Below are 21,794 nucleotides of genomic sequence, written 5' to 3'. Positions count from 1 at the left end.
GAACTGGATTTTCTAAAGACATTTCACATTGATAAAAATCTTTCTGTTCTAGTTAACGATCCTAATTCCAATCCAAATTTGCCTTCGGCCTTTAAAGAAATTATGTTTTAGTTCTGGTTTCACCAACAGATGGTGCCACTTGCTTATTCTTGTCCAGGCTTTCTTATCTAATCGTTTTTTCCTATCTTGTTCATTTGCGGTTTTGCAGCTGAGGATGGTGGTTCGGTAAAACCATCGAAACTAGTCCTGTGGAAATTTTGCAAATATAACGCTGATTTTTGTTGTTTTTCTTCTGAATTAGTATTTATTCAGCATGTTATTGTGTCTTAATTATGCAAATACTGCTAGGATACTTTGTCCCTTGATTTGTTAAAATGACCTTCTGTCTTAAAAGAAATACCATCCAGGTCATCACCAACAGTTTTTCATAAAGTCCTTCACAAAAACATTCTTTCTATTAGGAAGAAGATAGCTGTTGCATAAGTAATCCATGCCACATTCAGAAAATGGAAATGAGAGTCTGAACATTTTAACTCCTATTTCCGGCAAACAAGCAGAAGAATATAGACGTAGGCTCAATATTTTTTCAATACCTGGAGAGGATTCTTCAAAAGAAACTTCAAAGAATTACCTTCTAAGATTTTGCCTATTTTATTTGCAAGACATCAAGTACATCAGAGGCATCAATTAGATGCTGTTAGAATACAATTTCTGGTGAAACCAGTGCTTCTCTAAATAAATATTTTAGTTCATTCTTTAATTGCCACTTTTAAAGTTAAGTTACATCCAGCATCTCTTAAAACATTTGAAATTAAATAATTGTCTTTTAAATTTGCGGTAATTATTATTTGCAGTGTTACCAACAAACCATTTTGAGATATTATAATTTATATTAGTCACTTATAAGAAGAAAGGCTGATTTTCACTGATGAATAATCTTTTAGCAGCAAAAGGCTACATGTTGCTTTAAAAAGCTACCATACATAATGATTATCAAAAAACAAATGTAAACTCATTTATAATTGCAGCCTATTATAAAAACTGGAACAGAAAGCACTGCTGAATTTTTAGTAAGGTTTTTTTTAACTTAAAAAATATATATATAAAGACAGAATCAGATAACACACCAAGACTATGAATACCAAAACTACTTAATTCAACTCCAGTGATTGGATTCAATAAGTTTTAGCAAAGATTTGCTTATCCTCCTGAAGATATCCATTCATTAAATTTCATGTTATTCTTTTCTATTACGTGAAAGATTTATTTAAAAATATATAATGCACGAAAACCAAGCATTCAACAAACACAATGATATAACATTCAACAAGCACAAGAATGTAGATACAGCTATAACATTTTTCTATACCTGAAGAGGATCCTTCAGATAGATACTTCTAGGAGAATTATCTTCATGGCGTCTGATTACTTCATTTGTAAGAAGACATCAAGTGATCAATTAGATGCTGCTAGAACGCATTTTCCTGGGTGAAGTCATGTTTCTCAAAATAAGTATTTTATTACATTCTTTAACAGCCATTATTCTTTCAAGTTACACACACATATATAAAACCTTGTTCATGTATTTTTGCCAGTTTGGATATTATTCAGTCGAAAAGCTAAACTGCAAAAGCAAAACTTTCTTAATATATTTTCTTAGACTTACTAAGCCACATACTGTAATTTTAAATTAAAGTACAGGTATTATATGATTAAGTATATAAAAAGGATAACATAAAATTTACCTTAAAATATTCAAGTTTTGAGAACCAGACTTACTCTTTCTAACACTTATTTAAAAACAACTAAGATAACGCAGCTGTTATACTAATATTTTACTCATTAAAGATTTATATTACCATTTGCTAATTAAATCCTTTCTCAGAAGTCTCTTCCCCTCTTGTAACATTAACCCTCTCACTGCCCACTATTTTTATCAAAATAGCTTCAAAAATTGCGTATTTTTTTATTTACATATTTCAAATCTACATATATTTTAGAGTTAAAATATACAAAAATTTTTTGTGAAACAGTTTTTTTTTTTTCAATATAGAATTAGATCATAGAAAAATGATGTCGCAATACTGAAATTGAAAAATAATAATATAAAAGGAAATTTTTAAAATTAATATTGGTTAAATTATGATTTATTTTATAAAATACAAAAGTAAAACATATATACTAATGAAAATATTTGCATAATGTATTATTTTGCATATCAATTTTGTACTACTGTCGAACGTTTTCAATAGGAATGAATTTTCAGATTCATCATTATCTGCAGAGGAATCCGAAAATTCTCATTAGTTTCGGTATAACTATCTTCAATATACTTGAAATCAGAGTCAGAACTACTATCAGTGTTGGAAATATCATCAGGAATATAGGTTATATCACTCGCGAAATGCTGCCTGCCACATATCTTTGAGCTCTGTTTTCAAAGCGTGCACAAAATGCTACATTGCGTATTCTTGTATATTTAGCAGAAATGGGGACAACTAATGAAATCTGTTAGCCCACATCTAAATAAACAATTAAACATCACAGAAAAGCCCAAAGGAAACCTTGGACGGGAAAAGAGCGGGCTGCACAGTTAAATAGATGACAAAAATTCATCCCTGCAGAAATCGCGGGTTGCGCAAATTTTGCTACTTTTACGTTGCCCATGGAAATCGTGGGATGCGTAGAGAAAAGGTTAAGCTATTTGACTGAAAATCAAATTCTTTCAGCAATTTCCAGTTCCAATTTTTTTTGCTATATCAACAGAGCATTTCTGTTTGCATATAACTCTCATTAAAAATTTTATAACTGCTTTTATATCAAGAACTGCCTGCTATTGCACCATTTACAGAATTCTTTATCCATGCACTACATGAAGAAAGATAAGTTTTTTAAACTTGACCAACTACTGTGAAAGAAGATAAGTTTTTTAAACTTGACCAACTACTGTGAAGATAAGTTTTTTCTTAGTTAGTAATGAAATGCCAGTTACATGTGAAGTGAATTAAAATTTATTAATAAGTACAATAAAAAACATTATTCCCTTTTGCTACTTATTTTGATTCTCACATTTATAGCAGAAAATTGATAAATTAAATGATATGATGTAAAAGTACTTCATTCATAAAGAAAGATTTTTAGTAATTAAATGCTAAATATATTTGGATCTTTGTACTTGAAAAGTAATTTCACTACTCATTAAGTGAAAAGTTAGTCAGCCCTTAAGTGTGATGGGTTAAATATTTTCAAAGAACAGCACTAAAAATATTTGCATTTCTTTACCACATAAATAAATAAATATAAAAAATAATTGCCAAATCTAATATATATACTAATATATACAATGCTACTAATAATTTCTATATGCCTGAATCATTTATTCATAATTCCATTTTTATTTTATTCATTTATTCATAATTCATAATTCACTGAAGAAGAATTTTAAGAATCACCACCTTACACCAATGGAGTTGATTCTCTGTTTTTGTAGATTCTAAAACGCAAAATATCCAAAGTCATTGGTTTTGGAGTGATCTGAGTGATCACTCTTACTTGGTGGCATTTCTCTGCGACTATAATCTGTTTTGACCTTATTTGTTGACTAGCTTCCAGTTTAAAAAATCTATTCTTTAATATTTTGTTTATATTAATTGAACTGTTCAAACATAATAAGTAAAGTATTTTTCATATATAAACGAACAGGACTTCGGCTATCTGCTAACAATATCCAAATGCTAACATTAGCTAAGATCATTAAGCGGCATCTATTATAGTGACAGAGAAAAATTTTACTATGATATTGTATTAAATGACAACAAAATTACAACCTCTTGATCAAGGTAAAAACTTTCAAACATAGATGCTAATGAGAAAAGTAAATTCCTTTTTGCTATTAATATTCTAGATACCATAGATAACAACTTCACTTGAAGAAATATCACAAGAGAAACAATAAAAAAGTATTTCCTTGAAACAGAGTTTAAAGACCAGAAAAGTGATTCAAACTCAAAACAGTGAAACTGTTGATGTTAAGAAAGGAAACATAGTTTCAGAACAGTAGAAAATTAACTAAAAGTGCATAAAACTTTGCAAAGTACTTTGCAAAGTTTTATGCACTTTTAGTCATATATTTCAGACACTGAAATATTACACTTTAAATTTAATTTGCCATATAGACTTTTCTTGCCTCTTCCATAAAAATCATTCCTTTTTTAACACTTATTTCATTTCATTAAGATTTCTTTATATATAACATTTGTTTATATACATCTAAAATCTGAGCATCAGACGCAGATGAAATTTTGTCTTTCGAACTTCAACTGCTTTATTTATATTCAGTTGTAAATCTTCCTTAACATTTCAGCACACTCGTATCACTGTGCTACGTTAATACACGCATGGGAGAAATTTTACCCCAGTGTTTGTTTTTTGGAGTTCATCCCCCCAACATATAAATAAATGCATTTTCTTTGTTTTAAATGAAGATATAAATGACTAGTAGCTTTGTGAATTCTGTTAAACCTTTTTTCCATTTTTAATTTGAGACAATCTTACTTTAAGTTATACAAACATTTCCATACTGGTTACCTAAAGTAAACCATAAAAATCGAAATTTATGCAAAATTACTAACTTATAAAAGATACATATATGATTTCTTATATTAGAAAAATCAGTTTTCATATACTTTTAAACATAAGTGTTTATTATAAAGAGTGGTTTGATAAAGCACTAGACGAATATGAAAAGGCTGCCCTCTTACTAGCTTTTTTCCTTAAAACTTAATATAATGTTATACAATTATTCATATCAAAGAATAGATTCTAAATATGAATATTAAAAAATATAAATAACACATAGGTTTTCTCCCTCACCCATCCTGTGTTTAATTATTCAAATAATCTTGTTTTGAACAATCCTCACATAGTGTAACAACATATTTTTACAAAAATTTCTTAGGGTAAAAGTTCGCTGCATCTTCTAATCCTGCCAACTTAAGTTTTGAGCTCTTTTGAGAGAGATAGAATTACAGCCCAAGCTCTAATGCTAAATCTTTTAGAAAAGCTCTTCGGTTCATATTCACTTAGTCGTTATTTGATTGATGAATAATAAATAAAAGCATTTATACCTGCAATGTTCATTAGTCCGAAAAATACCATTAGAGGCCAGCGGCTGCATCTTCTTGAAACAGACTAAGTTCCACATAACTCATCAACAGTATGCTTCTTTGAAATGTAATTTATATCAAAATTGTGTGAAACGTAACAAATGTGCTATAATCTTCACCTTTCTCTACCGTAAGTTGAAATAGTCTGATTTGTGAGCTTTTGCCTGTGATCTCTAAATCTGAGCACGGCCTGATCTGAAAATTAGAATAATGGTTGATCAGCATTTTATCTTGTAAGTTCTTTACTCAGTTGTAATCTTCACTCATCTGCAACATAAAGGGATTTATACTAGAAGCTCCCTACTGAATAATTTGTTTGTGCAGTTATCTTTACACTGTTTTGAGATATGTTTCTTTAAATGCTTATGCTCAATAGCAGTTACTGCAGTGATTTGCTTCTGAGATAGCAAGACTGGTTAAAGTGAAGTATTGGGCACATACTAAATTTGGTGTTTTGGTTGCATCCTAGCAGAGACCACAACCTTGGCACAAATGATTTTGGTTATGGCATGTATCGATTCTTACATGGAATAAGTCAAGCGAATATGCAATGCCAGGTTTGTGCAATTCTCCGATGTTTTTTGAAGTGAAAATAGGTCGATGTGTATATGTATAAAGTCAAGAGAGTGCACAATGCCATTTTTGTGCAATTCTGGGATTTTTTTTAAAGTGGAAATAGGTCGATGTGTACATGGATACTGAGTTTGCGCAATTCTTTGTCTTGTTATTTTAGCTTTGCATAGCGGCGATTTTTGGCGCGCTGCTATGCAAGCCAAAATAACAAGTCAAAGACTTGCACAAATTCGGTATCCATGTACCGCCAAGTTTCACCAAGGGGTACCCTAAAATATACTTTTACCCATTTAAAAATAAAGAAAAATGAAGTGAAATCATTTCTTAAAATCTATAAGTTTAGATGTTTACTACTTACTTGGGGGTAATATCAGATACAACTCTTTTTCCCTCATCATCATTTTTATAAGATATGGACTGAATAGCTGAAAATTCTCTGCTTAAAGAATCAAATGGAAATAACACAGTTTTCATATCAGATGAAATCTTGATATTGTATTTATGAAAATACTGAATATTCAAACCCTAAAAGATAAACAAAAATAAAAAATAAAAAAAAAATAAAAAAAATAAGTAAAACAGGATGTAGCCAAAGTATATCAAAATTTTAGCCTTCAAATTAGTAAATGCTCAAATAATCCAATTGTTATAATTTCAATAAGTGTTAAGAGAAGAATACTGGTAAATAAGCATTCTTTTTCAAACAATGTAATACTGTAAGACTCTAAATTAACAGATTTTCACATTTTAGTAGTTAGTATCACATGTGAGTATCACTAAAATACTTCTTATTAAAAAATTCTTATACAAATACGGTTATATAATGAAGGAAAAATTGCAAATAAAAACTGAATACCTTTAATGCAAATCTCTCAGAAATTAAACTTAAATCAGATTCTGATAAATCACCAAAGAAAAAAGCTTGATCTACAGAAGGATATAGTCTGTACAAGGGATGATTTTCTGCTAAACAAGCTTGAGAAGTATCACAAAATAATCTATAAGGAAAAGAAGGCTTGCTATAGACAAATATGAAACATTAAAATAAAACAACTTCCAGTATATATCGATATATACTGATGTTAGTTAATGCCATACCTTAAAATTATTTAACAAATCATTTTCTGGTATTTCAAATTTTTTTTTTAGTTTAAAAGTATGATAATTATTTTAAATAATTATATTTTCATACCTTTAGAAGCCTAAGTGCACACACACATGTGTACGAGTGCATTTCAAAGTATATACAGTACAAAGTCTGAAATCCGGACTCGTCGGGACTTCTGGATTTGGAATTTTCCCGGATAATAGATCATCAGTTTAAATCTAGTAAGATGGCATGTAGAAGTTATAAAATTAACAATATGAAATTGTGATTTATGAAATAATGAAGTATTTATGATCTAAAGGGTATCAAAATTTACAAAAAAAAAAAAAAAAAAAAAAAAAAAAAAAAAAAAAAAAAAAAAAAGCTTAATATTTACTTGTTTACCTTATTAAACATTTCTTTCAATATAAGTTGTTTAAGTTGCTTCGCTTATTGTGCTAATACCTCATTAATTCTGTAGACAGACATAATCATTTGTTCATTTACATTGTTGAAGTATTGTAACTGCTGTATCGAGAATTCTGACTCACTTGTCAATTGAAATTTTTTTCGTTTCCAGTAACTTCTCTGTCACTTTCTTCACTATTGGTAGCAGTATTTTCTGGATCTAGAACCATACTATAGATTTCATCATTCATTAATTGATTGATGATTGAGAAGCATTATCATCACAATGAAAAACTTCTTTTTTATCTTCTTCATTTATTAATGCTTCTCCACGTTTCTTTACAAAATCCGTTAATTGGAAAATTTCACCTTTGTTTTGCGATATCCGAAAACTTTTAAAATTTGTGGCTATCATCATCAAATTTAGCTATCATTTACTATACATATATGACTATGCATCATGAGCTTGGCGACTAACGACAAGTTGTTGCATTAAATTTTACCTAGCTTCCATCGTGCACCGAGACAATTAAGCTTGAATTGTATTAGTTTAGTTATTTATTATACTTATGTCTATTTCTTGCACATGCTTAAGGCTTATCAGAGTTCTGAATAAACAAATTCCCACATATATTTAAGCCTTATTGAGCGGAGGGGCTAGATATTTTACCACTTGATGCAGTCTAAATTCTGCGACTCGGTGCTGCCTTATGAGCCCTGGCGCTGGTTCTGGGTTTATGTGAATAACAAATCAGGTATTCTTAATTCAAACAGCCCTAAATATAATCTTTGGGTCTATGACTATCATCAACAAAATCTTTTTTAGCATATAGAAAGAAATTTTTGTTAAATGTTTCCTCGTCAACATTTTTTAGCGCATTTAACTTAAATCTGTAATCATCGGTAAGTGTAATGTTAACATAAAAGGTTACCATACTCTTTTGTTATTCAATTACTAACATAAAAAAATTGTTTAGGCATCACTACATGAGTCATTACTCAAGTTGTCATTGGTTGATAAATATGTAGTGATGAAAGGAAAGTATAATAATGATTTGCCAGGTTGCTGTCAGATCAACGATGTATCTATGTGGAATGTTTCAGTTCGAGATGTGTGTCAAAGCAGATACGCAACAACTGAGGCAAATTACTGATCGTACAAATTTATGCTAAAATGATTGCTTCTTCAATAACAAGGTAGTTTATTTAGTGTCGAAGTGAAGTTAAGAAACGGGCTCTCAAGATGTTTTATTATGCATGGAGGGAAGGGGAATCAAATGTGCATACTTTACAGCCTATGAGAAAAACATTGTTGGTGGTTTTGAGGTCCGAATTTTAGATCATTCCGGATTTCAGACTTTATACTGTACTACATTTTAGTCTTGATATAACAGACAAGATTAATGATTACAACTTCCACTAGAATCCCTCATGATCTAAATAGTAAATTGGAGGCTTCTGATGAAATTTGCAAATTAGACTTCGAAACAATTATTTAATTACAGCAGAGCATATAAAGATTCCATTATAATTTCAATCTACAGCACCCAAAGGACTGTGTGTCAAGACTCATACCCCTCTTTCTCTGCTGCTAATCTCTGAGCAGGACTGGCTTAACATATCAGTGCTCCATCTTACAAAGTCACTATAGTCATAAATATCCATGTTTTACCAGGAATCTAAACTACAGTTCATCACTGTAGTAATAATTATCAACTGTAACAACTGGCATTGAAATTTATAATTAGAAAGATTTTTTGTTTTCTTAAAATTATTTATATTGTAAGGCTAGGATGATGAAGTAATAGAAAAAAGACGCGTCTCACAAAGTGCACCTTAGTGAAAGTACTTTTAAAAAAATATTAACCTGTATTTGGTATTATAATACGCAGAAAGCCATAAGGGTTAACAACTGCAAGTCCATTCACCTGACAACTGATGTATTCAATGACTTTAAACATTTAACTAAATATTAGATCAGGTGAAAATTTGTAATTACCGTATTTGCCATCGTATAAGACACATCCCCTTTTTCATATACATTTTTGAATGATAAAACTTTGTTACTAATCATTATAATGAATTTACAGTATTTTAAATATAAAGTAATACAAATGAAAGCATTATTTTCTGCAAATACACAATCTATCTGGGAAAGAATGCCTTTTAAGCTTCTTCAAAAAAATCCAGACACTTATCTCCAGAGCTAAATGAAGAGTCACTTGAAACCTCTTCTAAATTAGCATCTGAGCCTTCATACAACAAATTGTTCCCTGTACCATCCAGTGCAATACAAATTCTTAAATGATTTAATCACTGGATCTGTTTTCACAGCATCCCATGAAGCTTTGACGCATTCACAAACTTGCAAAATGTTCCTTCTTGCCTCTTCCTTCTTCCTGGTGGTTAACTTCAAAATCTGAAGACTGCAACCGGCTGTTCCAATTCTCCTTTAGAAATTCATTCAATTCCTTAAATGGCTTATTTATGCTGATATCTAAAGATTGAAGCTGACAAGTTAGAACAGAGGAAATTTCCAGAAATGAATGTAATCAAACATTGTGTATCGACATATAAGACGCACCACGTTTTTCAGACCTTTTTTTTTTTTTTTTTTTTTTTTTAAAGTGCATCTTATACACCGGCAAATACAGTATATAGAGAGATAAAATAATAAGCACTACTCATTCACCTACACTATGCAACAGTCAGAATCTGAAATTTATAGAACACAGAATATTATACTTGCCAATTTGGAAAAATATGCAAGTAAAATTTTGCACATGCTATGCAGATTAGGTTTTCTACATTGTAATATGGGGCTCTTAATATAACATATAAATTAGATACTGTATACTTTATTTTATATTGCTATTCCTTGCAGTGGATAGAAAAGGCTGACTTGCACAGTATTAATCCTAGTTTAAATCAAATATGAGGTATAGATATATGTTACAAATAGTGCCAAGAGATCTTACAATCTGTTGATTCAAAAATTCTCTTAAAAAGTTGGTAGTAGGGAAAGAGGAATACAAGACACTTGAGACACTTCTCTTTTAAAGTGCTCTCAGGTTAAAACTGGAAGTCTAAGCAACCTCATATGTCTAAATTAAATTATTGAATATATTTATAATGTTATATAATAACGGTACATAACTATAAAACCTATACTATATACCTATACTATAAATTTCACACTCCATATTTATGCAAATTCACAGTAGTAATTAGATATAACTTAAAAATTGAAATATGGGTGAAATGAAATAAAACACAAACATCAAGTAATGAAAACATTTTAGAAGTACTATCTTCTAACCATTGGGTATTACAGTTTTGTCCCATTTGAATACACTAATACATATTCCAAATATAAAACAGAAGGCACATTATATTCTACAATGTTTAAAATATTCATTTTAATAGCTAGAAAATTCATATCAAATCTGCTTTTTACTTAAAAAAATTATTTCCTGAATTAGGTACTAAATTGCTGTCATATTTTAAAACACATAAATGTATTATCATGTTTACTTAAGAGCATAACTTACTTATTTCCTGCAATTGTAGATGGTATGGAGCTGCATAGATGAGCAGGACAAAAATGCAAACTTCCTGTGAAAGAAAAATATTAATATTAATCAAAATTCCAGATGATTTTTATAATAAAACTAATTTATATATAAACATAGCATAGTGACAATTGTTTTCAATCAGCTCTAAGTCATTCATATTTAGAAGCAGTATATGTGTACATAAAAGAAAATTTTACTGTCAATACCATTGTTTAAAACATATAGGAATTATAAATAAGAGATGTGCCCAGGTAAATAATCAATAATTTTAAATACTAGGCATTGGTCAAACAGGCATATCAACGGCCACTTGGGTCGGAGCGATATGGTAGTTCCTCGGTGTTGGCGACAATGGATCACGAAAGGGACAGTCTACTATCGCAGAGGATCAGAGCATCCCAGGAATACAAATGAGCATGAGGATTGTGTAATCATAAAAGCAGCCACTTCTGCACCAACAATGTTTCATCGATTCAATGCCATTTACCACCTTGCAGGCATCTGGTGGTATTAAGGGAAACCATTCAGAGATGACTGGCTGATGCTGGTATATGCTGTTGATATCCATTAAGATGTACATTACTGATCCCACATCTAGGCAGTATTGATGGGATTTTTGCCAAATTTGGGCAAGTTGGAGAGTGACCGAAGGCATGTAATCTTCAGCGATGAATCTCGATTCAGTCTCGGTGCTGATGACAAATGTACATGCGTATGGAGGCAGCCAGGCCAGCAATTTGATCTGGCATTTGTTGTCGAGTGGCATATGGTGATTACACAAGGTGTGACAGAGTGGGGAGCAGTTTATTGAGACACACGATCACTTCTAGTCGTACTTCAAGGCATTTAGACGGCTTGCAGTTGTACTGCCTTTTAATGCCAGTTTAATGACAGTTAAGTTTTTAATGACATTTCAATGCCAGTTGTACTGCCTATGCTATCAAGTTGCTCAGGTTCCATTTATCAGCAAGACAAAGCTCATCTACATAGCGCATAACTCTCCCAGGAATGTTTTCAAAGATATTACATACTCCTGTGGCCTGCCAGGTGACTAGACCTCTTGCCAAAAGCACATTTGGTACATGCTTGGAAAGCAACTGCAGCCATCATGGAATATTGCTGAATTAACTGCCCTGTTGCAAAAATTATGGCAGGACCTTCTGCAGGGGTTCATAGGTAATAACTTATTTGATTAGATGCCATGCCATGTTTCAGCTTGTATAGCTGCCAGAGCTGGCTATACTACTTACTGATTTGTAACACTTTCATGCCATAACTTCTTAATAAAACAATCTTTTTTTCTGAATTTGTAATCATTTTTTAACCTCCTCATACACTACATACATGCTAAGTTTCGTGATAATAACTTGTTTCCTTCTGGGTGCATATATATTTTTTGTGACAGAGTGTAGTTTACTAAGACCATGGTCTTATTTGCATATAAATTTGTAAACTCATGCATTTATTTATTGATTTAGTATTTGATTTATTGTGTGTTATTTATTAAAATTACTGCTTTAGTACTGAACTGATTTTTCTCAGTTTTAAGTATTACTTCCTGTCCAGGGATTACACCACCAGGGATGTGAAGTCGTTGGAAATGAGGCAATGTTACCAATTTTGTATATATGTAAATAGTAATTTTAGTCAAATAATATTTAAAATTGTAGTACCTTTTGTATAATGTAACACAAAAGGTGAGCTTTAAGAGTGAAGCTTCTTGGGGAAAATAAGGTTACATGTAACACTGAGGTTAAGAGCTGTCTTGACAAATTCGTGAGATAGTGTTAAGCTGGCGATGTTTTGGTGACTAATTTTTGTCACGGTACTTGGTGACATTTGTGTCCGGCCCCTGTACCTGATCCCTATGTGTAACTGTATCTGGCCTTTAACCTAATCTCTAGAAATGGAAGGTACTAGAAATTTCTTAGTGGCCAGGGAAAAATTTATAAGACCGGAGAGCGCATCGATTCTTAACTGTTTAGCTTAGAGTAGAGTTTGGAGTACTGAGAGATCTCTATGTTAGCTTTGCCTTTTAGAAGGGCTTTGCACTACATTGTGTTTAAAGTTTTTTGCAGTTTGAAGTGTAACTACTGATTGAAGTGAACAACTTTATGATACTAACAAGAGCTGTACAAGTACTTTTGTGTAAAGTTCCAGAACAGTAAAGTGTTTTGGAAAAATAAATTTTATCAAGCTGTCATTGATTCTGTGCTCATTTAATCTATTATGAAGCTATGCACCTACAATAACAGCTATAAATTAGAATTTTATAATGCAGACCAGATCCACATTCATAATTTTTATTATAATTGCACAGTAATGTAATTTTAAGAAGCATAATATTTAAGCAGAAATATTCATTTGTTAAGGAAATCTAACAAAAACAGATTGTTATAAAAGAAAATTCAAACAAGAAATGTCACTTAATACAAGTTTCGTGCTTCAACTAGATAAAATATGAGTTTTTTAAGTTAATACAGAACAACAGAGAAATAATAAGATGACTAAAGAAATGATCTTACACATATTTTCAGCCATAATAATGTATTATTTGTTTTAGTTTACTACTTAAACTGTTGTTATAAAATAACAAAACAAAGAAATGCATACATCAAAAAATAATTAATATTTTCTACTCACTTTTCATTTTTAAGAACTGATTTGAATTCAGTAATGTATTTTTTATGCCAATTTCATGAAATATAAAAGCAGATAATTTTCTTTTGGAGAAACACATTATTCGAGATTGAAACATTATACTTCAATGGGTAAGACATGCTGAAAAAAAGGTTGCCAGGCTTTAGTATAGAGAATATTTTCATGAAATACATGTTACACGGTTACTATATATAATCATTAAAATTTTAAGATCAGTTACAATATATGATTTATTATTTAGTTACATTTCCCAGTGAAATGTTGAAGGGCTATTTCATCATGGCAGGAATATCTTTGTAGAGCATTTTATGAAGAAACATGGTTGGCACTTATATTGCACATGGAGAAAATTATGAAAACTTATGCAGTCATTTGATATCCACTAGCAGGACAAGAAATTCAGCATACAGCTAATATTACACACAATAAAATGCTCCAGCAATGCCTTACAGAAGAGATTAGAATTTCATGACAGTTAACAAATTTTAAAACTAAAGACAAATTCATTAACAGATATAAAAAATTATACAGCCTTTTTCATCCCTTCATGCACAAAAGATTCCAACTTTCAATATATTTTGAATAGCTTTTGATATACAAACAAGATATTGTCCCTTTTTGAGTTCATATTTCATCTATATTACAATTACAACCTTTGAAGTTAACCTTTCACCAGAATAGATTACAATACCAGAAGTTCTTTAATTGTTAAAAATATGCCTAAATTGGTCTTTTCTATCATGCAGAATACACATAGTGAAAGCTATTTCTGTATTTTCTGCACGAAAAGGATGTAGTACCCAAAAGGAAGATTTTGTAATTAACTATGATTTGATCTTAAGTCTCTTTTCTATCAACACAGAACATTATAGGCAACCTAGATGCTACATCTGAAAAGGCAGAGGTAAAGGTCAATATAGTAAATTACTTGTAATCAGTGGTGCAGACATATATATCTAAATAGAGAGTATTTCTGAAAGATTTCTGCAAGCTAGTTCACTGGTTACTATTGTACTTTAAATCATTTACTGCTCTTCATTATTAGCAGGCAATCTGGAATAATTTCGACAGGTGAGGAAACAAAGCATTGCCAAAATCGAAATCATAAGGATGCAAAATCTATTATTTTCCATTTATGAATCAATTTCGTTTTCCCAAGGCAAAATGTATTATATGTAATGTATTATATATTGCATGTAAATGCACACAAAAATTACATGGTTAGTCCATACTTTAGGGTGCCCTTTGGATTATCACCAAATTGTTATTTTATTTATGGTAACCTGAGTAGTTGAATGTTATGGAAACCCTATTACAGTCAAAAGTCGTTAATCCGGACACCCATAATCCAGAATGATCTATAATCTGGACCTCAAAGCTACAAACTTTCTGCGCATGCGTAAGCGCATAATGCGTCTATGCATGCGCAAAATACTTTTACGCGTGTGCATGCGCATAATACGTTTATGCATGCGCGTTTAATGTATAACAGATGGTATAAGCTAAGCTAAAATTATCTAATTATCTATTTCAGTTAATGTTGCAGATTGCGTTGTTCCATAATCTTCGAATTGGATCCGGCTTATTATTTTTTGCAGACTGTTAGAGCAATTTTATAAAAGTAAGCTTGAACTTTCAATTATGTCAAACAGAATTTTTGATGCTGGAGCTGCCAAAGGATCTGCAAAGCAAAATTCAGCGTATAATGCATATAATTCAGTGCATAAGCGTCAGCGTATAGTGCGTTCACGCATGCGCATAGGCATCTACGCATGCACAAAATACTTTTACGCGTGTGCATGCGCATAATATGTCTATGCATGCGCGTTTAATGCATAACAGACGGTATAAGCTAAGCTAAAATTATCTAATTATCTATTTCAGTTAATGTTGCAGATTGTGTTGTTCCATAATCTTCGAATTGGATCCGGCTTATTATTTTTTGCAGACTGTTAGAGCTTTTATAAAAGTAAGCTTGAACTTTCGATTATGTCAAACAGAATTTTCGATGCTGGAGCTGCCAAAGGATCTGCAAAGCAAAAGCATGTTTCAATGTCCATTAAACAAAAAGTGGAACTGCTGCAAAAAATGGATAAAGGCATGAAGAAAGTGACAGTGAGGTTATTTGTTTCTCTAACCATTCCGAAATCTGTTTATCAATTTCACGCTGCTCTGCGGAAGGGGGGGGGGAACGTTGCGACGCACAATGAACTGGAAGTTGATCTGTCAGCACTATCCTTATCTTCAGGGCAGATGTTTTTTATTTTATTTGGCTTATAATTCCTCACTAAATGTAGTGTTTCATCTCGATGTACTTCGATATAATTTAAATCAATTTCCTCATCATCATAAATATCACAAATACACATCAAATAGTTTTCTGGTTGCAATTTTCTAATTTCGACTATACATAATGTATGCTTTACGCATGCACACGTTGAAAGAAATGTTTAATAAAGTAAACAAATAAATATTAAGCTTTTTTCTTTGTAAATTTTGATACCCTTTAGATCATAATTGCTCTTTATTTCATAAATTACGGTTTCATATTTTTAATTTTATAATTTCTGCATGCCATCTTACCAGATTTAAACTGATGATCTATAATCCGGAATCGCCAAAGTCCTGACGAGTCAGGATTAAAGACTTTTGACTGTATGATGTAATTGGTTACACGATTGCAGTGAATTTGAATGATGGGAAAAGATTTGTAAGGTCTTGTGGTGTGTGTTGGTTAGGAAGTTCGTTGCTTGTTTTGGGGTTTAGACGGTAAAAAAACTGAATTTGGTAAGATTAATTTGAAGATTCTGCCCGATTTAGAACAAAAGGGGGGAAAACAGCATTCATTGACTGGTGTGTAAACGAAGGTTTACTTAGTAGCCATTATAAGTGTCCTATGTGAAGGAAGGAAATGCGTGTGGTCGAACATAAGAAGATACCGACACTATGGAGGATATTTTTGAATCTTATATCTTTGTGAATTTACATGGCAATGCCAGGATACAGATTCTAGTTCAGATAATTTTAGGAAGTTTTAAATTCTGTTAAGAAATTTTGTTTGACTGAAGACAGAAAAATTTCTAAATAAGGTAAACGGATATTTCCTTTGCGTAATGGTAAGATGAATTTCCTTTTTTATGTTATTTGATTTAAAATGTAGTTTATTGAGATTATATATTTTTTGTGGCTGCTCCTTTTACCTTCTTAAGTGAAAATACATCGATGTGCAAGTGGACGAAGTCAAGGGAGTGCACAATGCCAAGTTTTGTACAATTCTCTGTTGTTTTTTGAAGTGAAAAATGTGAAGAAATTTCTAAATATGGCAAGCAGATACTTCCTTTCTATAGTGCATGTATCTGATACCATGTATTTTCTTTTTTATGTTATTTCATTGCATGATTTAAAATGCAGTTTAATGAGCTTCAATTGGCTGCAAATTTTGTTCAATTGTGGTGATGAGTAACTTTGTTTTGCCATTATATGATGTCATCATTCTCCTGATTATTTTTAAAGTGAAAATAGATCGATGTGTACATGGACAAAGACAAGAGAGAGCGAAATGCCAAGTTTGTGCAATTCTCTGACTAGTTATTTTGTTTTTGTGTAGCGGCTATCTTGAAATTGTGCCTTACTTGCCAATCGCCAGTTTTCGCCAAGGGGCACCCTGAAATATATTTTTACCAATTGCATGTATAGTTTGCATATGAAAGTTTAGTAAAATAATATTTTAAAAAAAGATTGCATTTACAAAAGATGAAAAAAAAATAGGTTGAAAGGACAACTAAGTATACAGGTTCTGGTCATAAATAAAAAAAAAGAGTATTCTTCTGTTTCGATGGCTGTAAAAAATTGCAGCAAAAATGTATGCGCAAAAGCGCCAAATCTAGCATATGCGCTGATTTCAGAAGTTTATATAGTTCTATATTTCTTAAGACGCCATTGAAATACTAGTTTAATTTTTAAATCCTTTTTTTGATATCCTATGGATTTAACAATTTGGGAATTAATTGCCAATGATGAAAAGTCAGCAATAAAATTTTGGGTAAAGTGCAGAATCACTCACTGCTTGACGCGTTTTTAAGAATTGCACATACTCGGTATCCATGTGCACATAGACCTATTTTCACTTAAAAAACAAAATCCGGTACAACTCTGATAAACGCCCTAATTTCACCAAATGTGGCGATATGTGTTTTGCACTGGTTTTTGTCGCAATTGCGTGCTATATGGCAACCATGTCGACGTTGAAAAATCTTTTGGTGGAGTAGTTTAATTGCTAGTTGGTTCGTGCTGCGTGTGTTTTTGAAATGGCCTATGTTGCGATAAAAGATGTGGTGGGAAGGTTTCAGCCGCGTATTTTAGATTGTGTGCAGAGTAAATTTAGTATGAAAAGGTACAATGTTGGAGTTGTTACCGAGTCTTTTGTTCACGGATGTATTTATGGGGATCATAGTGTATTTTTGGAATTTCTGTGGGAGTCGGGACTTTTAAAACGGAGTTTGACGTGTCCGAAATGCGGAGCTGATATGAGAACTCGGACAAAAAATGGTGTTTCTGATAGACTTGTGTGGGTTTGCAGTAAAATTGTTGCTAATAAAGTATGTGGGTGTCAGCGGAGTTTGAGGTTTGGATCTTGGTTTTCGTGTAGCAAGTTAACGTTGGAGGAAGTTTTTATTGTTACTTTTGAAATTTTGAATCATAGAAGGCATGTGATATAGCAAAATCGTGGAAGTTTTCTTCACAAACGTTGTGTGACTGGCGAAATTTTATTAACGAATGTATTTTGGACTTTGTATGCTCTGTATCTGAGAAGATAGGGGGGGGGAAGATATTTCTGCTTTTAAAAGAAGCTTTCATTATGGTAAGTGCATCTTATTTTATTGTTTTTATTTTGTAGAATGTAATATTCATTGTTTTTTGTATGAATTTCTGTTTTTATTGTTGTTTTTTGAATTGTCTGAAACTTATTTTAGTTTATTTTCTTGATTTGTTTTTAGTGTAGATTGTGCAATTCGTACATGTTTTTTAAAGTTGAAACAGAATGCTGTGTACATGGTATTCTTTGAAATTTATTGTTGTTATGTTAATTTATTAAAGCGAGGTGTGCGTAGTTCGTAGATTCGTTTATTGCCTACAGTGTGCCATTCGTAGATCTTTTTTTAAGTTAAAACATGTTGCTGTGTACATGGATTGTTGTCAAATATTTTTGGTTAGAAACTTTATGTTTTTGCTATCTAAATTTTTTGTTTTTGTTTCGGATTTTTAGCTTAAATCGTGTGTTCAAAACATAGTTTTTGCATGTGTGAAAACCGTGTTTCTGGAGACATTTTAGGCTTAAAGTTCGAAATGTAGACAAAAAATTTACATAGTAATATGGCAGCGTGAAGTTTCTTGCCAAAAATATTTGGCGACTTAAGGGTGCATATCAGAGTAGTTCCAAAAATCCCAGAATTGCACAAAAATGGCACTGCGCACCCCCTTGATTTTATCTATGTACACATCGACCTATTTTCATTTAAAAAATAAAATAAAATTGACAAAAATCCAATTGTTTTTACCCTTGTAAAAAGCGGCAAGCAAATAAGTGAGCGATTCTGCACTTCTGAATTCCGATTCTGAATATTTTCAAAGAAAATTACGTTTGAACAACCAACGAGATGAAATTATGCTTTAGCGATAAGTCGGTAGCAAAATAGCGATGCAGGCATCCATTCAGTTATGTTTAGCCTTTTTCATATAAATTATAATAATAAAAAAGTATTATATGAAATTAACATTTCATCTAAATTAAAACATCAATCTTAGATAGTTATTTACTATTATACTTCCTTTCTTGCCGCAATTATTATGGCAGCATTGGCATCAACAATAGTTTGGCGATTTTTTACTGCCATCGAAACCGAATAGTACCAAAAAAAGGTTTGAACATTGATAAATAGCTAACGCACAAATATCTATATAAAATATTTCTTGATATATATTTATAAGGAACAGATAATAAATGCTTAGTAATCTACAGCATTACAGAATACAAACCTCATAAATCAATAATGATAAATGAAAAAAACACAACAAAATTCATTAAAGCAACTTACTAGCAGAAATGACTCATAATACTCATAATACATTCTTCAAAGTCCACTACCTTTTTCTAGGAAGCACTTCCGCAGAGAACCCGGTAAATGTAAACATCGCCAACGTTGGCGATAATAGTTCAAACCTGGTAACCCAGAGTATTTGTCCCATTCGCTTGTTCGAAGTTTGCAACTATTCCTCTTGCGTTCAAATTTTGTTGAAATATCACTGTCGTTGTTTGCATTTGCAAATTTATATTATTCTTCTCTTATTTATTATTTTTCTGCATTTTTTAACAACGAATAGATAGAAATATTTTCGTAGATAGATGCCGGTTCTTGGTTCGGGATGAAAGGAAGAAAATACGGCGGGAAGTGTGAATGCTAATTTGTAACACGGCTGTTCATATTGTGTTCTTAATTATTAACAGCTCTAAGAACCATGAGGTTTCCAACCTCTAAAATAATTTGTTTTCGTAGGCCGCAAAAATGTGCATGTGCATTTTAAATATTTAAGTAATGATTTTATTATTGTCATCTAAAATTATGAGAATAAATCAATTTTTAAGGCATAAAATTTTAACAAGATAATATATTGTTAATGCTTTTCTAACAATAACCTTTCAGAGGATGCCAGGTGTGACATAAATAGATGATTAAATTGAAACAAGAAATATTACTGATTATATAAGATGACAGAATAGTTTGATGCATCGCCATAGTCATCAAACTTAGCAAACCACTGCTGGTGTAAGAAATAGTATATTGTTTTCTGAGTTAACTGTAATTTAAGACAAATTTTTTTCGTATATCACGTTTAACCAGTTAATTTCAGTATATTAATACTAATTTATGTTTTTTAAATGATTTTTTATTTCTGTTATAAATGCTTCTGTGCTAACTTGAATTTAATACAAATTTATTTTCGTATATCATGTTTAACCGGTTAGTTTTACATCTACATGCGTATTATCTGTAAATTTTTACTACCATGTGCTTAATATATTGTTTTGCCTGCTAACTTCAATTTACTTGCACTAAAAATCACGTTTACGGCTCGGCTCATCGTGCGAGTAAAAATGCAACGGCGCCAATTGGTTCTCTGCGGATGAAAACTCTTTTTCTACAATGTTTGAAAAAGGGAAAATAAAATAATTACTGACCTGAAATACTTTTACATGCGGCACCTTTCATTACTATTAAAATAACATCTTCAAAATAAAGCGCGATGCTTTGTTTATGTTAGGACAGACAGACGAAATGGACAGATGTCTTGTTTTGCATCCGCTAAGTCATTCTGCCCAAAAGCGAAAAATAAAGCTTAGCTGAGAAGGAAAGGCAATAGAAGATTCGAACTTCGACATTCGACCTTAAAGTATATAGGAGCCTTATTCGAACTGGAATTTGGAAATCTGCCATTGCTTGTAACAGAGGATACTTATCTTTTCTTAATAGATTTATAAGAAGATTGCTGTGTTTTCTTGTTTGTATGTAGCTCTCTGCAGAGCCTGACAGCTTAGACTATCCAATCTTAAAAACTGCTTACAAATGATGCTTTTAACTCTTTCATCAATATTTTAACCATCTCATAAAACATCAGTATTTTACAAAATCCTTTAAAATCGGAAATGTTGTGTTTTTTATTAAAAAGAAAAAAACCCGAAAGATTTACGATCTCTAATTTGCCTTCTATATGCACGTTGAAAAATCGGCCTAAAGTTAGTAATGAATAGATTCATCTTCACAGAAATAATGTTGTCAGCTCTAACCTTAATAACTCACCTTAAGGCTATTTCAAAGAAAACTCAGAAAAGAGGTTGTCCAAGGGGATTCTGTGCGGGCCTTCTCTTATGGAATTTAACTTTTAACTCATTCTAAAAGCAAACGTTGCCATCCTTGTTAAAGGGCATAGCCGGGAAAGAGCTAAAAAACCGCGAAACTACAGCAAGCTAAAAATTTCCTCCCCTGTGTCAAAACTTAAAATTAGAGATGTCAGTCAAGTCAGCAGTAACAATAATTACAAGACCATGTACCAATCTATCAAAACGTCTTTGCATCAAATTGCTTAATAAAAATATTAAAACTGTTAAACAGATAAAGTATCTTTGTGTTACGTGTGATATACGCATGGGGTTTCCTCACATACAAGCTCTTAGAATAATAATAATAATAAATGCAATAGCCCGTAAAATGCATCACTTCCAAGGAAATAACTGGGTCCAAAATCCGTATATTAAAAAAATTTGTGTAT

At 31.5% G+C, this 21,794-nt stretch overlaps 1 protein-coding gene across 3 annotated transcripts in view; it reads right to left on the bottom strand.

Moving 5' to 3' along the window:
* Positions 1 to 20,825, bottom strand: part of mtDNA-helicase (mitochondrial DNA helicase) — a 63,691-nt gene extending 42,866 nt beyond the window's left edge. For all 3 annotated transcript variants that reach the window (XM_035366236.2, XM_035366239.2, XM_035366237.2), the window contains exons 1-5: positions 20,707 to 20,825; positions 13,452 to 13,589; positions 10,785 to 10,848; positions 6,595 to 6,736; positions 6,097 to 6,263 (exon numbers count right to left, since the gene is read on the bottom strand). In XM_035366236.2, the coding sequence (XP_035222127.1) occupies positions 6,097 to 6,263; positions 6,595 to 6,736; positions 10,785 to 10,848; positions 13,452 to 13,566 (488 nt within the window). In that variant the 5' untranslated portion in view covers positions 13,567 to 13,589; positions 20,707 to 20,825. The remainder of the gene's footprint in view (positions 1 to 6,096; positions 6,264 to 6,594; positions 6,737 to 10,784; positions 10,849 to 13,451; positions 13,590 to 20,706) is intronic.
* Positions 20,826 to 21,794: the final 969 nt, after the last annotated feature.

The sequence above is a fragment of the Stegodyphus dumicola genome, chromosome 4, assembly GCF_044657685.1.
Source record: "Stegodyphus dumicola isolate Sdum_Otavi_A_Nest chromosome 4, ASM4465768v1".
In the NCBI taxonomy this organism is placed as follows: Eukaryota; Metazoa; Arthropoda; class Arachnida; order Araneae; family Eresidae; genus Stegodyphus; species Stegodyphus dumicola.
Note: the sequence above shows the minus strand (reverse complement) of the source record. Positions and strands in the feature narration are given on the sequence as shown.